The sequence below is a fragment of the Trachinotus anak genome, unplaced genomic scaffold (assembly GCF_046630095.1).
Source record: "Trachinotus anak isolate AG129_WGS33_773 ecotype Australia unplaced genomic scaffold, CSIRO_AGI_Tana_v1 ptg000004l, whole genome shotgun sequence".
In the NCBI taxonomy this organism is placed as follows: Eukaryota; Metazoa; Chordata; class Actinopteri; order Carangiformes; family Carangidae; genus Trachinotus; species Trachinotus anak.
Window position 1 is genome coordinate 2,589,380 of NW_027273855.1, and position 23,529 is coordinate 2,612,908.

A 23,529-nucleotide genomic window follows, 5' to 3' on the forward strand; every position below is an offset into this window, starting at 1 on the left:
AAAGTAGAGAGTGCACACTTACATGTACAAGCACGCACATACACTGTACTGTATATGCACTCATGCAGGTCAATACAGATTAAAGATAGGGAGCGTCCACACACACACACACACACACACAGACAGACACACACAGACATTAAGACAGACAATCACTGGGCCATAAAGACACCAACAGCCACTCTTAGAGTATATTAGTGTTGCTCTATATACAGTACAGTACATTGTTCAATTCAATCTTCTTCATCTTTACCCCACTGACCCACAAAATACATGACATGGTTTTCATTTGCAAGGGAATTTCCCCCCCCGAAGCAACTTGATCTCATATCACAGATCCACAGAGAATCACTGAAGCGGGACAGATTTCTATTTGAATGATGAGTTATCATTGCTTTTCTGTCATTCTGTCAATATTAATTTTCATTTTTAGACTGTTGGTATTAAACCAACTGTTCTTGAACTACAAGAAGAAACGTGTGTGGATGTGGGTGTTCATCATCCAGGTTCATTTCTAGTCAGCTGGTAAAAATTGTGATGTGTGTGTGCGTTGTGTGTGAGTGTCTGTATGAAAATATGTGTGTGTTTTCTAGTTTATATACCTGGCGGAGCTGACAGAGGAGATGGTGGAGGTTCCCAAGGTGATGCGGTGAAGCCCACTCTGCTCCAGCAGAGATGCGTTGTGATATGGGTTCTGAGCCTCAACACACACATAAACACACACACATTGATTATTGACATTCTGAAGAGGTAGGAACATATTTAGATTTAAAAATAAATCTTCTTTTAGGGGTAAGGAAAACAGCAATTCTCCTTAAATTCACACCACAAACTGGATGGTATCAAGAGTCAAAATCCCTCCCTCATAATGGGCTATCTCTATGATAGTGGGTTTTCTATGCATATCCTAAGATAATGAGTATTTAGTACTATAATTACTGGATAAAATAAATGAATACTGTCACTTAAGCAAAGACATAACATTTTTTTCTGTTGGCATCCAAAAACAATAGGGAAAAGCTTTTCAGAGACTCATGGGAACTATTATATTTGTTGATCTAAAAATAATCAGAAGGAGGCTAGGCTAGTGGAGCATAAGCTAACCTGGAAATGACTTCAGCTTTCTAAACTGTATTAAGCCACTGTAGTCATAAATAACAAATCATACAGCGAGAGTCAGATACGCAAAAGGATGCTAATAGGTGGTCGTTTCTACATACAGTCCATCAGAGGTAAAAACAGCACGTGTGTCTAATAATAGTCTGGTATGCTACAGTCATTTTGCCCCAGTTGACTCAGTGATGATAGGAAGAGCTCTGGAGGAAATGGGTGTTAAAAGGGTGGAAAGAACTATGTATAAACCAACACACACTCACACACATCTACATGCATGTAAACACAAACCTTTTGCACGCACACACACACACACACACACACACACACACACACACACACACACACACACACACACACACACACACACACACACACACACACAGGTATATGAAGTACACTGGAAAGAAGAGGGGATTAAAAGGGGAAATGGAACTGCGAACATGCACATACACATCTTCACACACATTGACACTAGTACAGAGGAGATGTAATGAGTGTTTTTACAAGAAGGGAAGCTAAAGGAAACAGGGGTTAGAGTGCAGTGAGCTATAAACTAACACACACAAGGCAGAAGAGCAAGCGACACAACTCTGCACAGGCACTGCACAGCGCTTTGGTAGAAGTGGGCTAAGGAGCAGGCAGGGCTCCACTGGTCGGTATATTGTTTTAACTGGGTCAGTAGCAAACCCTGAAGGCAGAAGGAGAGGAGAGAGGGAGGACAGGAAAGATGGATGGATGGATAGAGGGAGGGAGTAATGGAGGGCAGGAGGGCTTTTGTGATGTCTAGTAATGGATGCAGTGAATGTGCATCCAAAAAAAGCACAGTATAACATATCATGGTATATGCCTGCAGGATCATGCAGTGAGTTGATTTTCATCTTCACATCAGGGCTGTAGATTTGCCCTGTGAGTATTTTTTGTCCAGTAATGACCATCTCATTATAATATTATGGCTCATGTAAATGATGAAAATCATTTTAAATCTTTATTTTTTGGCTGGACTGCAACAGCTGGGCCAGTGCTGAATGACTGACTGACTGACTGACTGACTGACTGACTAACTGAGTGAGTGTATTTCCACCACTGCTCAGTGGACTGCCAAGCTGCAGTCTACCGAGGCCCTCTGATTACCCGACTGCTCGGGAACTGCAGGGAAGCAGAGGAGCGCTTATACAAAATACACCGAGCCTCGCCTCCATTACAGCAAATAAACTACCTTCATTACATGTATCATTATCACTAAAGGAGGCAGAGGAATAACTAAACATAAGACACAGAAACCAGAGAGAGCAGGAGAGAGAGAGAGAGAGAAGTTGTCGGTAACGAGGCTTCGTATTAACTGCTATGACCAAATCAAACCAAACATATCAGACAGAGGCAGTTAGACATAAAGACCTGCCTCTAATGAAATCGATCGGGAAATGAAAATAAATAAAAGCTAAATTATTGTGGATCCAGATGGAGGCTGCGCTCTGTGTGAGAGGCAAAATAATGGAGTGGGCGCCACAGTAGCTCACCTGGTAGAACACATGCCATTTGGGCTTAGTCTTGCCCCAACAGCCTGGGCCTGAGTCCAGCCTGTGACCCTTTGCTGTGCGTCTTTCTCTCTCTCTCTCTCCAATGTTCCCGTCTCTCTCTCACTATGACTGTAATAAAGGCAAAAGCCTTAAAAAATAACTAAGAAAAAGAAAGATACTCTGTCTCTCCTAACTTTCTCTCTGAGTGATCATTTCAAATCCAGCTGAAATCACAGCGCGGTCTTTGTCTTTCATTTATGTGTTTGGTGATTTGGTCAGACAACATCGCAGTTATAAAATCAGGATTTGACCATAGGCGGTCCAGCCATACTAGGTTTTGACCTAGTCTTGTTGGTATTTTTACATGTCTGCTGCCAATGTACTGTGCAAGTGAGCCTTTTCAGGTTTAGCAGAGATAAGCTGCAACATGATAACTGGCTGTGTGTGTGCAGGACTCACTGTGTTCTGTGGTGGTCTTGGTGGGTCTTCTCCAGGGCTCTTCTTACCCAAACAGGCGACTCTCCAGGCCTCCTGAACCTCTGAGTTGAACACAGTGAAGACCAAACTCACCGACAGACCCTGGGAGAGGGCGGTCAAGAGAGGTAGAAGGACATAAAGAGAGAAAGAGAGAAAGAGAGAGAGAGAGGGAGAGAGTGAACAACGGATTTTAAGGTTTTAATCTATGAGATCCTTACACGACCAAGTTTCTTACCAAAAATAACACTATTATAGGTATACAGTGAGTAACATTAACATGTAAAAAAATAAGTAAAAGCATTAATCAACTGGATGTTGTTATTACTGGATATTGTTTGAATTATTGCTGGAGTAAACCAAAATGTATTTATTTAGGATTAGTACTTCAAAAAAAGAAGCCCTGAAAACAATTACAAAGCATACACTTTGTTCACACCTGCACTAGGCAGAGGACATCAAATATGTAGTAGAAAGCTAGGATGCTGTTGTTCACAGCCATGAGACCACACAGCCAGGTGGAGGTGGCGACCAGCAACAGCAGGAAGGCATTGCGGATAGTAGCACTGGATAGTGAGACAGACAGACAGAGAAACAGAGAGGGCAGCAAGGGAGAAAAAAAGGTTAGATTTGGATTCACCAGGATGAATTTATGAATCTATAACACACTTCCTGAATCTCAGGAAGTGAGCCAGCAGGAAGAAAGAGCCAGAAAATAAAACCATAAGATGAATGCTGAGACAGAATTGAGGCAGTGAGGCAAAGAAAGACAGACACCACATAGCTTAAGTGATTTCCTTGTATCATTTATGGACAAATGATATGATCAATAACAAACCCTAACATGATCATCCTCTATCAAATCAACATGGATTGAGTGAGACAGACAGAAACAGTTGTATTCCCCTCCGTTCCTTCATGATTTACCAATCACAAAGCATTCATCAATACTACACTATACTTTTAAACTCACTTTATGTACTTTGTTAAGGTTAGTAGTTATTTTTTATGTATGGTGTAAAGTAATTACATTTTCGTTTGGTTCAGCTTTGCTGTAATATAGAAGTGTACAATGAAATGCAGTTGTAGCCTCTTCTTGCTCAAAATGTATAGAAATAATATAAAAACATATTGTATACAGCGTAGAAGGGGCTTAGACTGTGCAGAGTATTTTGCTGTGGTAGTTTATCGTAACTTATACATTTATTGAAACATCTATTCTTCACCTCAAAAACAACCACACCCCTAACAGCAACACTACACAATTAACCACAATGCCTGAATCAATTTATTTGTCGTGCAGACATATTCTTAGCAAATATTAGACTACAGACTCAAATTAGCACAGGCTTCTTTAAAGAGAAAATTCTCGTGTCTTTAAAAAAATCTTTTTACAGCCTCCTCCGAAGCCTGAATTTTTTTTCCCCCCCAAAACATAAGAAGTGCAGTAATAAAAGACTGTAGACTTAAATAAGCTGACAAAGTCACTTGTAGAAAAGTGAGAATAGTTATGTTCACCATGTTGGGTAGGTACTCACATGACAGGGAGCTTCTTGGTCTCCTTCTGTGATGGGTTGCAGGACATCTTGGCTACAATCATGAAAATCCCCCCATTCATCTGGAGAGAGGGAGAGAGGCAAGATTTTTAATGCCCTTCAGCTCACCCCATACCGCCGTTAGCAACATCAAGGATAAAGATGAAATAAAAAATTAATGTGGATAAAATAGTCATACAAAGGCAAAAAGTAAATTTATTAAAGGCTACGTCATTCAAGTCTCTTCGAGAAACTATGATTGTTATTCTGTTTTGGTTCTTTAGTTCCTATGAAAATTGAAAAATTAGTGAATGAGAGAAAGAAAAATCTTGAATGAATTAACAGATAAAGAAGAAGCAAAGGCACAAAATAATAATAAATACAGGCATGAATAAAGTTTAGAGAAGTGTATTAATGAACAATATTGGCTACACTGCACTGTAATTGTTTGTTATTATAAAACCTGGCACATTTTCATGTCTAAGATGTTGCAGTGGGGCTGTAAAGTGAAGGGTGTTAGCTTGATGTGGGGAGCAATTAAAATTATAGTCTAGCAGAGTTCAAGTGGGTCGTCTTTGTAAAATACATTTGGAGAGCTGCCACTTATGACTGATGATAAGGTTCCGCTAATTTTGGGAGAGTGCCCAGCCAGAGATTCACAGGCGGGGAAGAAGGAACATAAAACAAGTTTACAGACATTTTTATGTGAAGAAAAGTTTACATTGGGCTCATACCAAGCCTAGTAAGGAGAGTTAAGCTTATGATTATTGACAGAATTCATTTGCTAAAAAGGTAATCAACAGTCTACCCTCCCAATCTCTATCACATAACTTATCACACATCACTTTATTCAAGTTTGTGTGCATAAAGCATCAACTACAGCATATCATTAAAGTCAGGCAGGCAGTTACCAGTATGACGATGGCAATAGGACCGGCGAAGCTCCAGATGAGTTTGTCGTAGATGGAGATCCAACAAAAGTCTGGGTTTCCATAACCCTCTGGGTCCAAGCCCACTGCCAAGCCTGCAGCGGGAAGATAGAGGGTCAGATCAGACAGAAGATCTACTCTGCTGTCTCTCTATAACTGACAGTAGAGGAGATCTTAGTCAGCAGAGATGAAACAGTTACCGGTTTCACGCTAAATCCCAGACTAACAGTATTACTGTTTGAATTATAATTACCACTATAACTGTGGTCTATTACCATGGTTTATGACTGTGGTTAATTTAACTCATGTCAGGTACTGTATGGCAACAACCAGCAACAGTCTCCCAGACACATGCAGCAAGCAACATGGGTTTGTTTTTATGTTGGTCAAAACATGTTGGAAGGCAGTGACAGAGCTCCTCAGAGATTTATCTGCTTTCTAATACCCATTTTACACCAGAATTAGTGGGTTGAAGCCTGTGTTCAGAGAGGAGACAAACACAATTGCAGGGAGCACTGTTATCACACTTAGTTGCAAAGCATACAAAGGTGGTAGCTGCTATGCAGACTGGATGAAATGGAACCACTGCTTCTCATCCCAGGTTAGTGCTCCTGTCAGTGTTGGAGCCTCCGTGTGAGACGCCTCGATCGGTGATGTGTTTTTGAAAGTTATTTCTGGGCTGCAGCTCTCTCTTTCATCCCCAAGTGCAGTGTAGCTGCAATGTTTCTGTTTAAACAGCACTGTTGGGCAAGTGACAGGTCTGTCTACATCTGTGTCTGTGTGCTCTGAAAGATGAAATAATAATAATAATGATCGTGATACACTTTGCTGTTTCCTTGTTTTCAGACTGAGCATGCAGCAGGCAAACCCAGTTTCACCTCATCTGTGAAACAGATGTAAAGTTATTATTTCAGTGTTTCAGTGCTGTCGTGTTGTCATTTCCATTATAAAACTATAATCATGATATAAAATTTTTATATGGTTTCATCTCTAGTGACAACATGCCATTATGTGAATGACATGAAAGACACGACAGAGAAGACCCCAATTAATGTTAGGCATTGATCTTTTAATCATTAGTCATTATTAAAATAAGTATTTTAGGTGACAAAAGATTGTTGGAGGTATTCAGCTCCTGTAAAACACAGTGTTTTTCTGGTATCTCTTTTATCGTGGCATGTTGTTTTTATTTATCCATTATTTGTGCCAAGCCAGTTCCTCCATGACCAGTCCAGACCAGACCTCCATGATGGTGCCTGACATGGTTGCTAGGATATGTGTGACGTGAACTGTGACGTCCTCGTGTGTCCTTGTTTGGACAACGCTGTCAAGGTTGTGAGAGTCGAGGATATAAAGAATTTTTAAATTGAATTGCAAAAGTACGAGAGATAAAGAAATGAAGACAGACGGACAGATAAACACACCTCTGAGCCTGAGGAAAGAGACATGCTGACAGTGTGTGTGTGTGTGTGGTGGGAGACAGATCCATTCTTGAGGCAAGGAGAGACAGCGGTCAGTGTGTGTATGTGTGTGTCTGTGTGTGTGTTTCTGTCATAGGTGACCTTTGGGGACAAATTTCAGACTTAAGACCAGTTAATTGGCGACGGCTCAGCCAGCTGGAGCCAAAATCATCGGTGTCCCCAACTGGGAAAAGGATGATTTTTGGGTCAGTGGTTGAGGTTAGGATTAGGATTAGGCAGGTACTGGTTATGGTTAGCATTAGAGTCAGGAAATGAATGCAAGTCTATGCAATGTCCCCAAAAACTACCTATGACAACAGGTGTGTGTGTGTGTGTGTGTGTGTGTGTGTGTGTTGTGTTTGTGTACAGGAAGACAGATATTACTTGCTAACAGAATGTTTCAAAGAGGAAATTGCTTGTGCGCGTGCATGTGTGTGTGTGTGTGTGAGCCAGAGCTTTACTATCTCTACATTAAAATGTCACTGAAACCTGGTTAATTCAAGTGTCAATAGGACACCTTATCTACACAGCCAGACTTTCTGTGACTGTGTGTGTGATGTGTGTGTCAGTGCACATATATGACAGTGTGTGTGAGTTTTGACTGTCTTTGAAGACATCGATACATAGACATGCCTCCAACAAACTTTCAAAGGAATCTTATTTGCCTGCATGTCTGTGAATGTGTGTGTGTGTGTGTGTGTGTGTGTGTGTGTGTGTGCGTGTGTGTGTGTGTGCGTGTGCGTTACCTGTGATAATGGCGGGCACGCCCCAGCCAATGGCATAGTAGAACCTCATGGCTCCATAGTTGATGTTGCGCTGCTCTGTCTGCATGCGGTAGATATGAAGGCCCTCCACAAACATCCAGGCAAACGTGGACATGAAGAAGTAATGCAGCAGGATGGCGACGACAGTACAGAGAAACTGGAGGGAGAGAGAAAGAGAGAGATTTAAGGAGGGAAGGAGAATAAAGTGAGGGAAGTGGCAGAGGTTTGGAGATGGCAGAAGGAAAGAGAGGAAGTTGCAACAAGGAGAAAAATACAAAGAGAGAAAAAGCAGGGATGAAAGAATAAAGGTGAAAAAGGAAGGCGTGAGAAGTGAGGCAGCAGGAAAGTGTGAAATAAGAGGCAAGGGAAAAAAATGTGAAGAAGTGAGAGATAAAAAATATATAATCCTTCATATTGATTTTTTGATTTTGTGACAGTTGCAGAGCAGACATCTTGGCAAGCGACCAACAAGCCTTTATTACAGCACAGCAGGTGTCAGCAATGAAGTGACAGGCATTGACGATTTAATTACCATCACGACTAATGAACAGAGTTTATGACAGCATGTTACAGTACATCTCCAGGAAATGCACAAAATAACTGAAATGAATGTAAATGAATGTTGCTAATGTGCTGAATTACAGTAATAACACCCAAGAGTCCTGTCTTAGCTGCAATTACGACTGTAAGCACCATCGGTAGATGAAAGTACACCAGGTAAAGACTGCCCTCGCAGGTAATGTGGTTTTCATAGCAGTTTCTGGATGTGTGTAATAGTCTAGTCATTCATGTACCATAATCTATATTTACCATAGTGAAAATACAGCAAACTTGTTTCTTAGTTTAAAGTGGAATTATCAGCTCAGTTGAAGCATATTTACACATATTTACACTTGTTTGAATCACTAATGTAAAATCTCATACCTCAATCTTATCAGTGTTTAAGGTAATGAACTGCTACAAACAGCATTTCTGTATTTGCAATACATATTCTGAACCATACCATACATTAAAAAAATGTCTGCTAGTCCGTGATTGATTTATTTCTCTGTATGGTCTGAAATATCCATGAAACAGTATTGATGCACAGGGAGAACTTTGCCTTTATTGCCATAATTGTGATGCTGCATGTATGCTCACAGGATGTCAAATCAGTATTAAGACATCACCTATACCATGGATTTCTGAGGTCAGTCAATGACAACATGTCACCAGGAACGAATCCCAATACTACCTGTCAGAGCAGGAGAAACTTTTTCAAATTGTTTTTCTCAGTTAAGTGCTGCTGTTTGGTAGGCATCAGTGCTGAGCATCTCCATGGATAATGCAGAGCCTCAGCATTTAAGCTTTCTGTGAAATTACCCTCAGGCTGCATTGAAGCATGCCTGGAGGGGGTTATTTGAACTCCAGAGCTTTTGGTTTGTTTTGTTTATTTGGCCAGATGAGAAATATGTCATTCAAACCTAAGTGGCACTGAATTACAGCACTGACACATCTGAAAGTGCGAGTAACTGTCATCTAAGAGAACTGTGGTGCTGTTTGTCAGAAGTAAGAACAAAATCTAAACCAACCACAGGAGACAACTTGAAAACACACAGGTTTGATAGTTAAAATAGATGGTTGTTGGCAACAGACAGCCAGTTTTCAAAGCCATACTTTGAATATCAAGTACAACAAAATCAATTGAGAACAAACGGTAGTCTGGTGTGATTTGTTCATTTGTAGCATTTATGTTCTCATCAAATATAAACACCAGAAAAGGTACGTGACAGTTTAAAAAGCTCAACCAGGACCTCTTATTTTGGCTTAAGTTGAAAGGACTAAAATGTGACTGATCCTGTCTCCAGGTCGCAGGTTGGGTTTACTTGTAGTTAGAGTTGTTCACAGTAGTTTCACATCCAGATAAAACGGCAGTTTTTCCAGGGAAGTTGCGCTATGCAACCACTGGCAACCACTGTTTTAGAGCAGCAAAGAAGAACTGATTTACAGCAAATAGTATAATGTTAGCTGTTAGCAGTATGTCAGCAATTTGGCATCATCTCATACTGAAAAGTCCTAAGACAACGTGTACATTATGCAAGGCTTTCATTTCAAGGGGTGGCACTGGTGAAAGGACAACTAGGGTAGGAACTGTTATTTATTTATTTATTTATTTATCATGACTGACAGTCGAATTAGATATATCAAATTAAACTTTTCCACTTCAATTTGTACCAAAGAAAACATTCTATAAATATGATTGACATTAGCATCACTAAGCTGTTGTATTAAAGTACTCTGGATGAGCTCCTAAAATGTAAAATACCGATCTCAGCCTTCATGGACTCTTATGTCAGTTGAGAAACACACAGCTGAGCATTTAACATCTTTAAGCTGAGGAAAGCAGACTTGTATGTCCCAGATTTCAAGGTTAAAAGAGGCTCAGTGCAACTTCCCAACAACACAGCCAAAGACAATGCAGAAATAGCTGCAGCTTTGGCAGTGATACAGCCAGACGTTGAATTTTACACCCCCGCACACTGATATATACACACAAGAATACCAACACTACAAGTAACACACGAAGATAGAAAGACTAAAATATGCAGAAGCACGTAAAAAAACAAAAACAAATAGTGTTCACACCAACACACACGAGTGCTGAGAGCGCTACATGCTCTCCCAAGCATGATGCACATGAATTAGAGAACATATTGTTCAGCTAGAAGTAACCAGCTGCAGTGTAGAGTTGTACAGTCGACTGTGTGGGGGGATACAGCTTAATTAATAAGATTTCATGCTGACTGAGCACACATTTGCAACACCCCACAAGACTTGCTGCTCTTTAAAATCATAAACACACACACACACACACACACACACACACACACACAAATATGCATATGCATGCATACACATGCATATTTGTGATGTAACATAACAAAGAGAGAAGGTGGTCAGGAGAGAGGAAGGAAATGAGAAAAAGGAAAAAAGAGGAGGGAAAATGAAGGAAGTACTGAGATAAGATGTAGAGACAATAGGACAAAGGTAGAAAAGCTAACAAAGAAGCTGAAGACATCACAAACAGGGTAGAAAGTAGAAACACCTACCTGTTGTTCAGTCTGATTGACCCCGAGCAGAAACACAAGCTCTGACAAAAACATTGCCGCTGCTGTGTTTGAATGGATGCTCCTGGTGTTGGACTTGAGGCCTCGGAGGCAGGAGAGCACCAGAACCGTGAGGAGGAGGGCCAGCATGGAGACGCACAGAGAGGAGTATGTGACCAGCGCCAACGTCTCCAGATCCCCCTCCAACTGCTGCTCACAGAGAGGAGCGAGACGGTAAAAGGGTGGAGAGATGAGAAAGAGAGAGTGCTATTGGATTTATATTATTTTGGTAGGAGTAGATGAAAAAGTAGCATATAGTGACAATAAGTGAAAATGGGGAGCCAAGGCAAGGAGGTAGAAAGATTGAGCAAAAGATGAAAAATCATGAGGTGAAAAAAAGGCAAAGAGACAAAAATGAAGCATTTTAACGCGTTGAAATGAGAAAATAAAGGAAACCAGACAACAAATGAAGGAATACTAAAAACTATTTAAACTACGTGAGGATGATCAAACAACACACTGAACAAACTAGCAGACCTTTCTCATCATTCATCACTGCCTGTGCATGCACAGAAAGCACATCTACAGCATCTCAAATAAAAATAAATGGGATACTCCTCTTCTCATTGTGCTTGACTAATGATACTGAGCAAATGTTTTAGTGAAATGCTAAATTCAGTGTAAACTATGTGCGTTTGGAGACATCTACAACTTTAAATTCATTAAAAGGCACAAGGTCTCTGATTCCACATCTTCCCTTTTTTCCGTCTGACAAATGTCAAGATCTGATACATATCATTGATAAGTATGCTGCGGTGCCATGGGCAGGGGTATGAATTAAACTGTGACAATCCGCTACAGCTGTAACAAGGCTACCTTTAGCCTTCAGAATGTCAGTCAGGATTTAGTTCTTTAAAGTTTTACACAGACTAAATCCAGCAATTACCAGCTAAGATGGTCCAGAGAAAAAAAAAGAAGGAAAACCTACACACTGGCATAAACAGGTTTGTGCATCCACGCAGCAGGGTAATTAATAGTAAATGTACACTTTCTGCCTCATTATGATAAATGCCATAAAAATTAAATTAAATGACTTTAAATATGTGGTTCACATAGTGAAGCTGTGAGTTGCTCTCTGACAGATCACTGACCTCTCTCTGTGAACTGTCCATCAGCACACCAAAGGTGCCCAGTCTCTGGCACTGACAGCGGACATGAGACGTGTTCCTGTACACCACAATACAGTCCCTCACCGTCCAGCAACCTCCTATCTCATACCTGCAGAGAGAAGAGAGAGAGAAGGGGGGGGTAATATTAGTGAGCACACTAATATCAATTCATTACAATTAAATGATTCTGAATTAATTCTTCATATCCTCATATGCACAATATGAGGATACACATCATCACTCTATGCTGGGGTGCGATGGGCAACTGACACTGTGGAAATGTCAGCTGTAAAAAAGCTTTATTAAAACATAAATAAACCTTTTTCACAGCTGGCATTTCTACAGTTATAACAGAAAATACCCAGATGTGATTAATTACATTAATAAAGACTGTATTCCATGTAGGAGAGCCAGTTCCACAGCCTTGTTATTGTGCATGCTGCCTAAGTGGGATGCTTTATGAAACTGATCCGTCATTATTGTTATTAGCTACACCTATGCTTTTGCTATTATGACAGGTCTGCAGAAAAAAAGTCTTTCATACTTTTTACTAATTCACATACTGAATATATCTAAAGCAAACAAGACAAACCCAAACTCATCAATACAATAGTTTCATGACAAATTAATGAATAATAAAAAATCGACTTCCCAGAGACTCTCCAACACAATAAAGTTGAATAGTAATGTGGGTATTTTTGCATTCAGCTCTCTGTGAATATTTAGACATAATCAGGCTACAGAATTTTAAAACACTGCACAGATATCTACATTCATTCCACAGATTTACTAGATAAAGAGGCACAAAAAGTGCCTCCATAGTGTCTTGAAATGATACATAGAACCTTATGAATATCAGTATAGATAGTTTAAACTCACTGAGTTTTAGTTGTATCAATACAGTGTATTGATACAACAAGCATCATATATCATCACAAGGTAAATGACAATACCCAGTCCTCACATAAAGTATGTATGTGTGTAGCAGTATATGAAGATGTACATGCATTAATATGTACTCACGGACTGCTGTGATTCCACTGCACACACAGTGGCTTACTGCGATTGGCCGTCTCCAGCAGCTTGAACTCAAGCAGAATGGGCTGGTCCAAGTGTCCGCCTACAAACGTCTGGTTGTTGTAGACAGAGATTGTGACCACTGGGGAGTTCATTACCGGGTGTCTGGGAAGCCTGGGGCAGAAAAGGAGCAGCAGAGTTACCGTACAGCTACTACATCAGACAGAAAGTAGAGTTTGATTCTGGTGAGGTAAAAAAAAAGACAAAAAAAACGCAAAGCCAAGGTGAGCAGAGTGGAACAAGATTGGTATACTAGACGAGACACAAATGACTGTTTATTGAACACCCACTGAAAACTGTGCAGTTTGTTACTCAGTAATTATGCCCGGAGGTGAGGTGAGGAAGAGAAGAGGGGGAGAGGGATGAGAGAAGAGGGCAGAGAGAAAAAGAGGCATAGTGTGAGAGAAAGAGAGAAAAATAAATAGACACCCAGCAATGAAGCCCTAACTCCATTAACATATCATTAAACTGACAGAAAGTTAATTAACTTCAATTTTGATCGTCAATTAATCATTTAAGTCATTTATCAAGTAAAAATACCAAACATTCTCTAGTTCCAGCTTCTCAAATGTGAGCATTTTCTGTGTTTCCTGCCTGTTTCATATGACTGTAAACAGAATATCTTTGAGGGCTGGACTGACAAATATGCAGTCTGAAGATGGCTCTTTGGCTTCAGGGAAGTGTGATGGGATCTATTTTTAGCATTTTAGAAACTAAACAATTAATGGCATGTATTATTATTTTTGATTAAATCCTGGCAATTTACTGGTTGCATATACATTTGTCCTGGAATATGATCTGATCTTCATTTAAGTTACAATTATGAACAAACACAATCTATTTTAACTGATAACACAAATCATTGTATGGTTCTTGTCCATCCTGAAAACATTCATTAACAGAAGCTAACTAGAGTCAGAAGTTATCAAACCTGGAGGCAAATCAATGGAACCAGACTGGAGGTGTGGTTTATAGACACTTTGACTTATAAAAAAATTGCATTTGAGTTTGCTATTCACAAAATAAAAAGAAAATCTTCTGATGTGAACCATGCTTCACAAAAAAGAGATCTCAGAAGACTGAGATCAAAAATTGTTTATATGAACAATGCTGAAAGGGTTACACAGTCATCTCAGAGAGTTTGTATTCATCAGTCCAAAGTCAGACTCTCTATACATGAAGATGATTTAGTTCTGTGGCTTCTTTCCTGAGAAGTGGGCAGCCAGCTGAAATCCAAAGTCCAAAGACACAACAATGATCAGTGAGGTAACAACCTCAGAGTAACAGCTAAAGGCTCAAAGGAATCATTGGTGCTGGTTCACATCTCTCTTCATTAGTCTGCCATACAAAAACAATGGCACAAAATTCCTATCCTTTATACCTGAAGTTTGCCAAAAAGCAACTTGACACTCCACAACATGAGTAGGAAAATATTTTATGGACTGAGATGAAACTATGCTTGTTTGGGGAGAACATGCAGCACCATGTATGGTGTAAAGGGCACTGTATACAAACATGAAAACGTCATCCCATAGGTGAAGTACGGTGGAGGGAGCATCATGATTTGGGGCTTTGCTGCCTCTGGGACAGTAAGAAATCACTGAGGGGAAAATGAATTCTGATCTTTATCAAGGTCTTTTCCAGGATAATGTGAGGGAGGGTGAAGCTCAGTAGAAGCTGGATGATGCAGCAGAGCAATGACCCTAAACATCAAAGTAAATCTACAGCAGAATGACTTAAAAAAAAAAAAGAAAATCCACCATTTGGAGTGACCCACTCAGAGCTCAGACCTGTGGAATGATCTGAAGAGAGACTAATAATATGTCTGAGCTGAAGCAGGTCTGTAGGTCCAGTGTGTGCTCAATAAAGACACAAAGATTAAGTTGTTTGTGTTATTAGCTCAAGCACATTGTGTTTGTCTATACTTTTGACTAGGATGAAGATCACATCACATTTTATCACCAGTCAGTGCAGGTTCACATACGTTTTCTTGCCACTATACTGTATATAAAAGCAATTTTGGTTTACTGTTTGCTATTGAATAAAAGACACAAAGGTAGTAGCCTGGATTTCTTTATCCACTCTGTCTCCTTCCACAGAAGGATCTGAGAGCTGCTGTAATCAGATTTTTATTGTTCTGAGTGCAACTGATTCCCACCTCACTCCTCGTCGGTCTGTGTGGTACTTGGGAGGGAGGGCCGCACCCAGACTTCGATAGATCAACAAGATGACGATGGTGATGGGCGGCTCTGGTAACAACACAGTGCGTCTGGCTGCAGTGTATTCTCCTGTCTGATTGGCTGAGATACTAACAGGGGCTGGAGCAGAGTTCTGAGGAGGTGAGGCTGAAATGGAGAAGTCGTGTGAGTATATTCTCTAGTTTAAGTTTCTTACACTCTCAAACCTTTATATCTGTTTGTGCATCTCTTACAATCTTTCTCTGTCCGCTCCTTTTCCTTCCAGTTGTGTTGTTGCTGTCGTTGTGGCATCAGGGCAGCGGGGGGAAGTATCACATGAGTATAGGGGTCCCACAAAGCCTGACCACGAAACAGGGTGGTGTGGTAACGAGGGAAACGCCTCCGCACATGCGTGTGGTTCTCCACGCGGTCCAGGTTCATGACTGAAAAAGAGATAAACACAAATGAACACATAATTGTGGTTACAATATGTCACAGGTGTTTGTCAATCTGCAGTATACTAAACATGAAAATGATATTCACCAAATACCTGGAGATACCTGGAGGCAATGGTTGAAATAAATCTGATTATATCTCACACCTCAGGCAGCATTAGCAGTATTTCTCACCACATTCCTGCCCCCTTTTTAATCTAGCCCCGGTTCCAACAGCCTCGGCCAGAAAACATATTTCCTCTCACAGAATCAATGTCATTGGTCCATATTTTAGGATAAGTGGCTATCAATTACTGTACTGGAGCATTTCATCATTTTAACAAAGAAATAATAATTCTTATGTAATCTTGGCTCAAAAAAAAAAAAAAACAAACCTGTCAAAGCCTTCTTCGTCTTCTCTATTTATCTTTGTTGAAATTAAGTTCTCAAATTTCACAAGTCAGTTCAGTATCAGGCAACTATTTCATGAACACGACTGGCAGCCAACCCCAGTGTAATGTCTCTGACTGTGAGGAGGAAAGATGAATGAAGCCCTCCTTACAGAGAGCTATGAAAGCCCCTGGAACAGAAGCTTACCCAAAAGTGAGGGGAGGGGGACTGGGCTCTCTATCATTACTCTCCATCCTGTCCCATGTGTGTCTGCATTATTTTTTTGGCTCCATTAGAAAGCGTGTGCTGTTGCTCTTTCAACTAGGAGCTCAAAGTAAAGCCCCTTTTCCACTGGTCTAAAAACCCGCTAAGACCCGCTAACATCAGGCTTTTGTCAGCAATGGAAAAGGGTATTATTGGCATTCACACCTGGGTCAAGTGACTCTGCAGTAGACGTGGATATTTATTGGCTCGAGCTCCGATCGGCATTGATGTAAACAAAACACCAGCGTGAACCTGTTAAATTTCGCCTCTTTTCCTGCGTCTTTCAGAGCACACTGACATTGTAAACAGACCTGTCAACTGCCCAGCACGGTGCTGTTAAACCAGAAACACAGAGGCTACACTGAGCTCAGGGATAAAAGAGTGAGCTGCAGCCCGAAAGTTTTAAAAACACACCAACACCGATCAAAGCATCTCACTTGGAAGCTCTGACACTTAAACAGGCTTTTACCAGTGTGCAGCAGCTAGCAGCTTACACTCTCTCCACTGCTTATGTCTGTTTGCTCTGTAAGTGCATGTCTTGACATCGCTCCTTGCAGTTTAAAAAACCTGTTTATCATTTTGGTGTTAAAATGGTATAACAGAGGAAACATTTACTGACTTCATTAAAAGAGTTTTGTATTTTGCCACTGAGGCAACACCCTGATGAAGATGATTTGGTGCAGGGCCCGACACTGATTCATTTAAACACCTGCTGAAGATGGTAAAACGTTGCTTGAATAAAGTCCAGACTCCTCCAGTTGATCAGTTACTTCTGCTAATCTATATATATATATATATATACATATATATATATATATATATATATATACACACATATATATATATTTTTTTTTTTTCCCCTGAAAGTATGAAATGAGCAAGTCGAAAGTGAATTTCACATAAGCTTTTCACTTGTGAAAGGTTTAGATCCTCTTCCACTGGAACAGAAGCATTTAATGTTGTTAAGCACTGAAGCAGATTTCTTGCCATGTCTGACCTCATTGCACACAAACTAAACTGCTGCCTAGAGGCCACAACAGACTGAAATTAACTCATCGTTGTCTTTGTTTATCATAGTAATATTAATGTCTTAAACTGAACGTGGAAATTATTTATTGTGGCTTAGCCTGCAGCTCTGACAGTACGTTAACGAAACTTACACCATAATCCAATCTGTGTATATTTATTCAGCTGAATATCACTTTTGCCCATTTTACTCAAAGCCAGACTGGTTGTCTCAGTTTATTCTGCGTGGATTTGAGAGTGTGAAATACAAAATCAACAAACACACACACACACACACACACAGGAGCAGAGAGATTGAAGTGGCAAACAAACGAATGTGGCGAACAGGTAGTACATAGTCAATGTGGAGTGTTCAATAATGAGTGAACACTTGACCCAGCAAACAGAAGTGAAACAGTACGAAATACAGATGGCAAAGAGAAACTGCCTCAGTGTGCGTGTGTGTGCAAGTATGAGTGTGGAGAAAGAGTGTGTTTCTGATTTTAAAAATGAAATGAAATTTTGATGGATAAAGGCTTTGTATGAAATAAAACTGAAGAAATTTGGTTCTAATAAGCAACAACAACTACAAAAAATAAATAAAATAATCTCACATATTGAAGATTAACAGATTTGTTTTTGTCAGGTCCGTCCATATTACTTCCCATGTTATCCATCCTATCCCATTTGGCTGAGACTATTAACCGTGTGTAGGAGTGTGAAATTTAGCATTGGCTGTGTTTTTCATTCCTTTTGCTTTCACTGTTGCTGCTGATGCCATGCTCTCCGTCTGGGAATCTGCATCAGGCTGTCAGTTTCAGGTTATTTAACAGCAATTTGGATGAATTTCAAAATGGAAGCAAATATAGTTATATAGTATAGTAAGAGAGAGACACACAGAAAATAAATAAAAAAAGTCAGCTCATGTTGGCCAATACAGGCAAGGCTATTTTATATTTCCTTCAGGTCTGACAGGATTAGCCACGTTACCAAACTACACTGGAAGAGGCTGGTGAGGCAAGATTCAGTAGCTGGTAACTTTGATGAGTTTCATGAGTTTGGGGTGTATGGTATTTTATAGGAATTCAATCTGTGTGTGTAGCTAAGAGCATTAACTGAGTGTGAAATTCATTGTCTGGCTTTATCCCTGCCAGAGCTGCTGCTGTTGCTATTTCAACGCCTCTTGTTGTTGTATGTGGCCCAGATTATTTAACAGTAATTTCAACATTGCTAGAGTGACAGAAAACACGCACAGAAACTGGATGCCAGAACCAAAATGACACAAAGCACATGATGTCATACTCATGTCATAATCAGTGTGTATGCATCTGTGTGTGGGCGTTACTCTATGTGCATAGTGTGTTTGGCATCTGTATATTAAATGATGTATGCTGGCCTGTGCTACAGCGCTTCAGGGTTTTTGTGATGTGTTGAAAGCATCAGCTGCTCTGTGTGTGTGTGGGAGTGTGAAATTCATCTGTGTGTGGCTGCCAGCACGCTGGCTTAACCATCATTATTTGCATTAGCACTGTTCATCTGCTGCTTTACATTGAGTCATTCTCGCTGATTTCACAGCAGTGATTTACAGTACAATGAGAAAACGTCTGTAAAGATTATGATTTTATTACTGTCTTATTCTCTTTTATTGGGTCTAGTAGTGATTAGTTTTTGTATCATGTCTGTGACTGTGTGCAGTCTTTCTGAACTCACCTATGTTGGGAGAAATCAGCGCCACAGGGTTGAGGTAGGTGAGTTTCATGTTCTGGGCCAGGGTCTGGGCGTACTGCTCCAGCAGCTCTGTCAGCTCGGCCGGACCACCACCTGGGATGTGGTTCTGACTGTGAGCGAGAGCCCGCCAAAGCCCAGAGGTGCTGGGATCCAACAGCACGCTGCAGCCTCGCAGAATGTTCTGGTAAGGAGTAGAAGAGGAATAATTATTAAAGGAAGGAAGGAGGGAATAAAACGACATTAGGGAGTATTGGCGTTCTGCTTATCAGGACCTGCGTCTGTTGAGAGACCACATGTGATTGTGTATTTCAGACAATGGAAAAGACAGCACTGCGTATCAGGGAAGAGAGAGAGACATAAAGAATAGGAGGCTTTATTCTAAAGACTGGAGAATTTGACAAGAAGATGGAATGTTTTTCTTTTATAACAGCATAACGCTAACAAAGCTCAATTCCCTCCACAGGGACAACGAGTTACAATTTTTTCTTCTAAATTTTTAATACAGATTTAAAACTGTGGTGGCTGCTATAAATCTCTATTTGAGCAGTGGTTCTCATCCCAAGACTTTGAGATAAAGAACTGAGTGGTGTGCATAGTTGCTGGTCACCCAATCAATGACTCATTTACACCTGGGGGACCATGTGAGGGGCTGGTAATGTACTAGCAGCCAGCTGCAGTTTGTGTATGAAATGTGCTGTATTAATAACATTTATTATAATAATTAATATATTTCTAATCAGATTTCCACATTGCATCATTTCTACAAACAGACTTTGTATTTCTTCAACGTATCTTTTGTTTATTTTAATTGTTTTGACTCTAAAGCCCATATGGCTTTATACAGCAGTCCGATAGGCTGCAGGTACACACAAACCATGCAACAGATTCAGCACAACAATTCAGAGGATAGACAAGACCGAAGTCAGAGGTGGGAGGAAAAGGACAAGTGAAGTGGTTGTGACTGTTGAGTCAGAATCAGATCTTTTCACAACGCAAACAAAAGCAAAGAATATCAGTGTATTGAAGAGGAGAGGAAAGGGCCTGGGCTTGGGCTCGCCACAGAACAACTGATAATGCATTGCAGCCTTGTAAAATATTCTGAGCGCGGACAGTAATCGAGTGAGTAGCAAAGGCAGAAAGATCGTGCCTGATTTTGGTTGAGGAGAAAAGAAATCTAAAGTGGGCTTCACTGTAAAGTCTTTGGCAAGCAGCAACCTCCAAGGCTGAAAAATTAAGCCAAAAACTGCAGTTCCCGAATAGCCATTAGAGTCTGGCTCCAAAAGTGAGTCAATCCCCATAGACTCCCGTGTTAAAATGCCCAACAGCAGAAATAAACATGTTTACAGCCTGGTACAAAAAACAGTTTTGGTCTCTATAGCTAATTTCCTGCCATGGGTTCATGACAGGGGGTGAATTTTTATATATTTCACTTGTTTAAATTTTATTAAGACTTAAAGTTCTGCAATATTGAGTGTCAGGTGGGTGAGCTTATGCTGGCCACAAACTGGTATGCACCGAAGTCTCAGCTCCACCTCTTTGCCCATTTTTTGATTAGCGGGGAGATGGCAGAGTCAGGGAGTGCCAAGATGGACAAAGGGACGTTGGAGCAGCCCACTCCACTCTGAGCTTCAAAACACCTCCTCAGAAACCTATGGGTAATGTCACAGAGGCTACGTCCATCGTTATATACAGTCTATGGTCTTCAGTCTAGTTGTTCTGACCGGGACCCCAAGAACATGGAAAACAATTTGTGGACAAATCAAAAAAAAACAAACAAACTTCCAAACAACTCCTCACACTATTAATAGCAGATTTTACCACCGTCATGTGGCCATGTATCCATAGTGCCTCCATTTCCATGGTTTTAATGGAGTATCTGTGACTCTGGATGGAAATCTGCTATAGATAGTCTAGATTGCACAGCTACAGCAAAATGTTATGAACAAACAAAGAGTAATATCAGGGATCGAGAGAGAGAGAGAGAGAGAGAGAGAGAGAGAGAGAGAGAGAGGGAGAGAGAGAGGAAAAGGGAGAGAAAAGTGCTCAATATAATTCCTTGCAGTCAGACTGCACCAGACCCAATAAAGCACTGCAGTCTCACATAATGCTCTGGGGAGAAAAAATACACAAGAAATCCCTCAGACAAACAAGGAACATAATGCACACACACACACACACACACACACACACACACACACACACATATATATATATATATATATATATTTATAGTGCATTATAGGAAGAATGTAGTGAATTGTAGAGGGAGGAGAGGGAATGAGAAACAGGATGAGAGAGGATGAGAGAGAGAAGAAGTCATAGACAGAAGCTTGTGCTCAGTGGTGATGATGGAAAACGAGAATGAAGACAGGCAGGAGACAGATCACAGGACAAGTGGATGATACAGTGGCGTGACAACAAGCACACTTCAGGATTCCTCTTGGTTGTATTGAACATTTGTTACATTTGAACTGCTCTCTCTCAGAATACCAGGCTTTTGAGTCGTGTTTCACAATTTATGTCTCTTTATGGTAACTGACCTCTGCGATCTAATATGAACAATAAGGATGTCTCATGTGTTGATTACTAATCAGGAGACACTGGGGCAGATGTTGGGTATATAATGAAGTGTCTCAGCCTGACGAAGGTATGCTTGCTGTGTTACTAAAATACACACTGAACATGCTGAGTTCCACTCATCGCTTCCTCTAACCATGTGGTCTTGTTTAAGAAAATCAGGAACACATATTTCTCACTCAGGTTGGAAATAAGCCAATATTTATTGGCGTATTTATACACCTTAACTTTCTGAACACAATTATGTCTTAGATTTAATTTTATCATTCATTTATTCATTCATTCATTCATCAGCTGGCATCGGCTCCAGCTTCCTTGCGATATGATATAGGATAGGATAGGATATGCGTTACAGCTAATAAATGACAGGATTTAATTTCAAATTGATAAAATTACCATTTTTTCCCTGTCAGTCTACAACTCAATAACCCATAATGACAAAAGTGAAAACACGTTTTTAGAAATTCCTGCAAATGTAAAAATCAAAAACAGAAATCTCTTATTTACAAAAGAATTCAGACCCTTAATTCACTGCAAGAGCTCATATGGCCCGTGTTCACGTATGGAAAAGAAAAAAAACAGACATTACAAAAGAAAATAAAGATCAGAGTTTTGAACAGGGAACAGATGACAGGATTACAAGAGGCAAAGAGAGGCAGGCGTAGGGCACACAGAGGCTGAACGAGAGGCTGCACGGATGACATGCTGGAGCATAACTCTCGCCCGATCAGTTCAACAAACAGATTATATGATTATATGTATTATATGTCACTCAACAGCAACATGTTGTCCTATTAGATTTTTGAAATTTTCTCTATTTCTCTCTCTTCCCATCCTTCATTTATGCTGCACAGATCCCACGATGAGAAACAATTACATTACCAACTTGTTAGGACCACTGTGCAATGCACTGTGCCATGTTTTTGGTGACTATTAGAGAAGGTATGATATCTTAAGTTCTCTCCCTCATTTTGAAACACATAAGGTACATTTTTCTGTGTATACAGTGAGATCTGGAGGTACAGTGGTAACAGCTTGAACACGAAAGATTTTCAACTCTCTACATTCCTGATGTGGAAAAATCTTTCCGCCCTGCCTTCCTTCATTTTGTCTGTAGCCGCAAGGCTCTGTTAACACCACTAGGTTACCATAGTAACGCAGTTCTACAGCCTACCTGTTCGTCTGCCCTAACAACTGCTGTTAAAGGTGAAGTGTCAAGTATTATCAGATATACGATGTATTTTTTATTGTTGAGAAAAAGAATGTGCTGTTGCAGCTCCATTTTACTGCTCCAGAGCTGCTGCATTACCACGAGATGATGAGATGTAGGCAGCACAATTGATTTAGAGCCTGAGTTTGAGGTTACAAGTCAGGTGAGCTGATGTTTTTGTTTAGGAGACTGCAAAAATAAAAATCATTACGGCACTACTATGGAAACATATAGTTGCTTTCTGCTGCTGTGAACCACCTAAATAAATGTTAAACCCTGATGTCTCTGACTTGCTGTCAGATGAAGTAGTTAAGTGAAAATGCCAGGCAGGTAAAGGTTTTCATATCACTCATTGTAGGATGCTACTGCTGTGTTGCTATAGCAACTGATCACATAAGCACATCAGGCAATGCTTTGAGTTCTTTGACAAAATTTTCATGTTGATTTAATATTGGTTATGAACTAGTTTTTATTTGATGAGTCAGACGCTCACAGGTGCTGTTAGTAATTCAGTCAGTCAGTAAAAGGCACACTTACACAAGACGGACATTAATCAGTCACATCATACTCCAGTGTGCTGGCATCCTTCTTCTTTTGTGCGTGTCCTAACTGCAGCA

The 23,529-nt window shown here is 40.3% G+C and overlaps 1 protein-coding gene across 4 annotated transcripts in view; it reads right to left on the reverse strand.

Moving 5' to 3' along the window:
• celsr3 (cadherin, EGF LAG seven-pass G-type receptor 3) overlaps positions 1-23,529 on the reverse strand; it is a 110,605-nt gene that overhangs the window by 11,025 nt on the left and 76,051 nt on the right. For 3 of the 4 annotated variants that reach the window (XM_071475234.1, XM_071475235.1, XM_071475233.1), the window contains 12 exons: positions 19,108-19,306; positions 15,559-15,747; positions 15,286-15,472; positions 13,074-13,241; positions 12,033-12,159; positions 10,885-11,091; positions 7,778-7,952; positions 5,554-5,666; positions 4,646-4,725; positions 3,547-3,673; positions 3,093-3,212; positions 603-700 (listed from right to left, as the gene is read on the reverse strand). In XM_071475234.1, coding sequence (XP_071331335.1) covers positions 603-700; positions 3,093-3,212; positions 3,547-3,673; positions 4,646-4,725; positions 5,554-5,666; positions 7,778-7,952; positions 10,885-11,091; positions 12,033-12,159; positions 13,074-13,241; positions 15,286-15,472; positions 15,559-15,747; positions 19,108-19,306 — 1,790 coding nt within the window. Of the gene's footprint in view, positions 1-602; positions 701-3,092; positions 3,213-3,546; positions 3,674-4,645; positions 4,726-5,553; positions 5,667-7,777; positions 7,953-10,884; positions 11,092-12,032; positions 12,160-13,073; positions 13,242-15,285; positions 15,473-15,558; positions 15,748-19,107; positions 19,307-23,529 lie in introns of those variants that run through there. The other variant, XR_011690731.1, reaches the window with a different exon arrangement.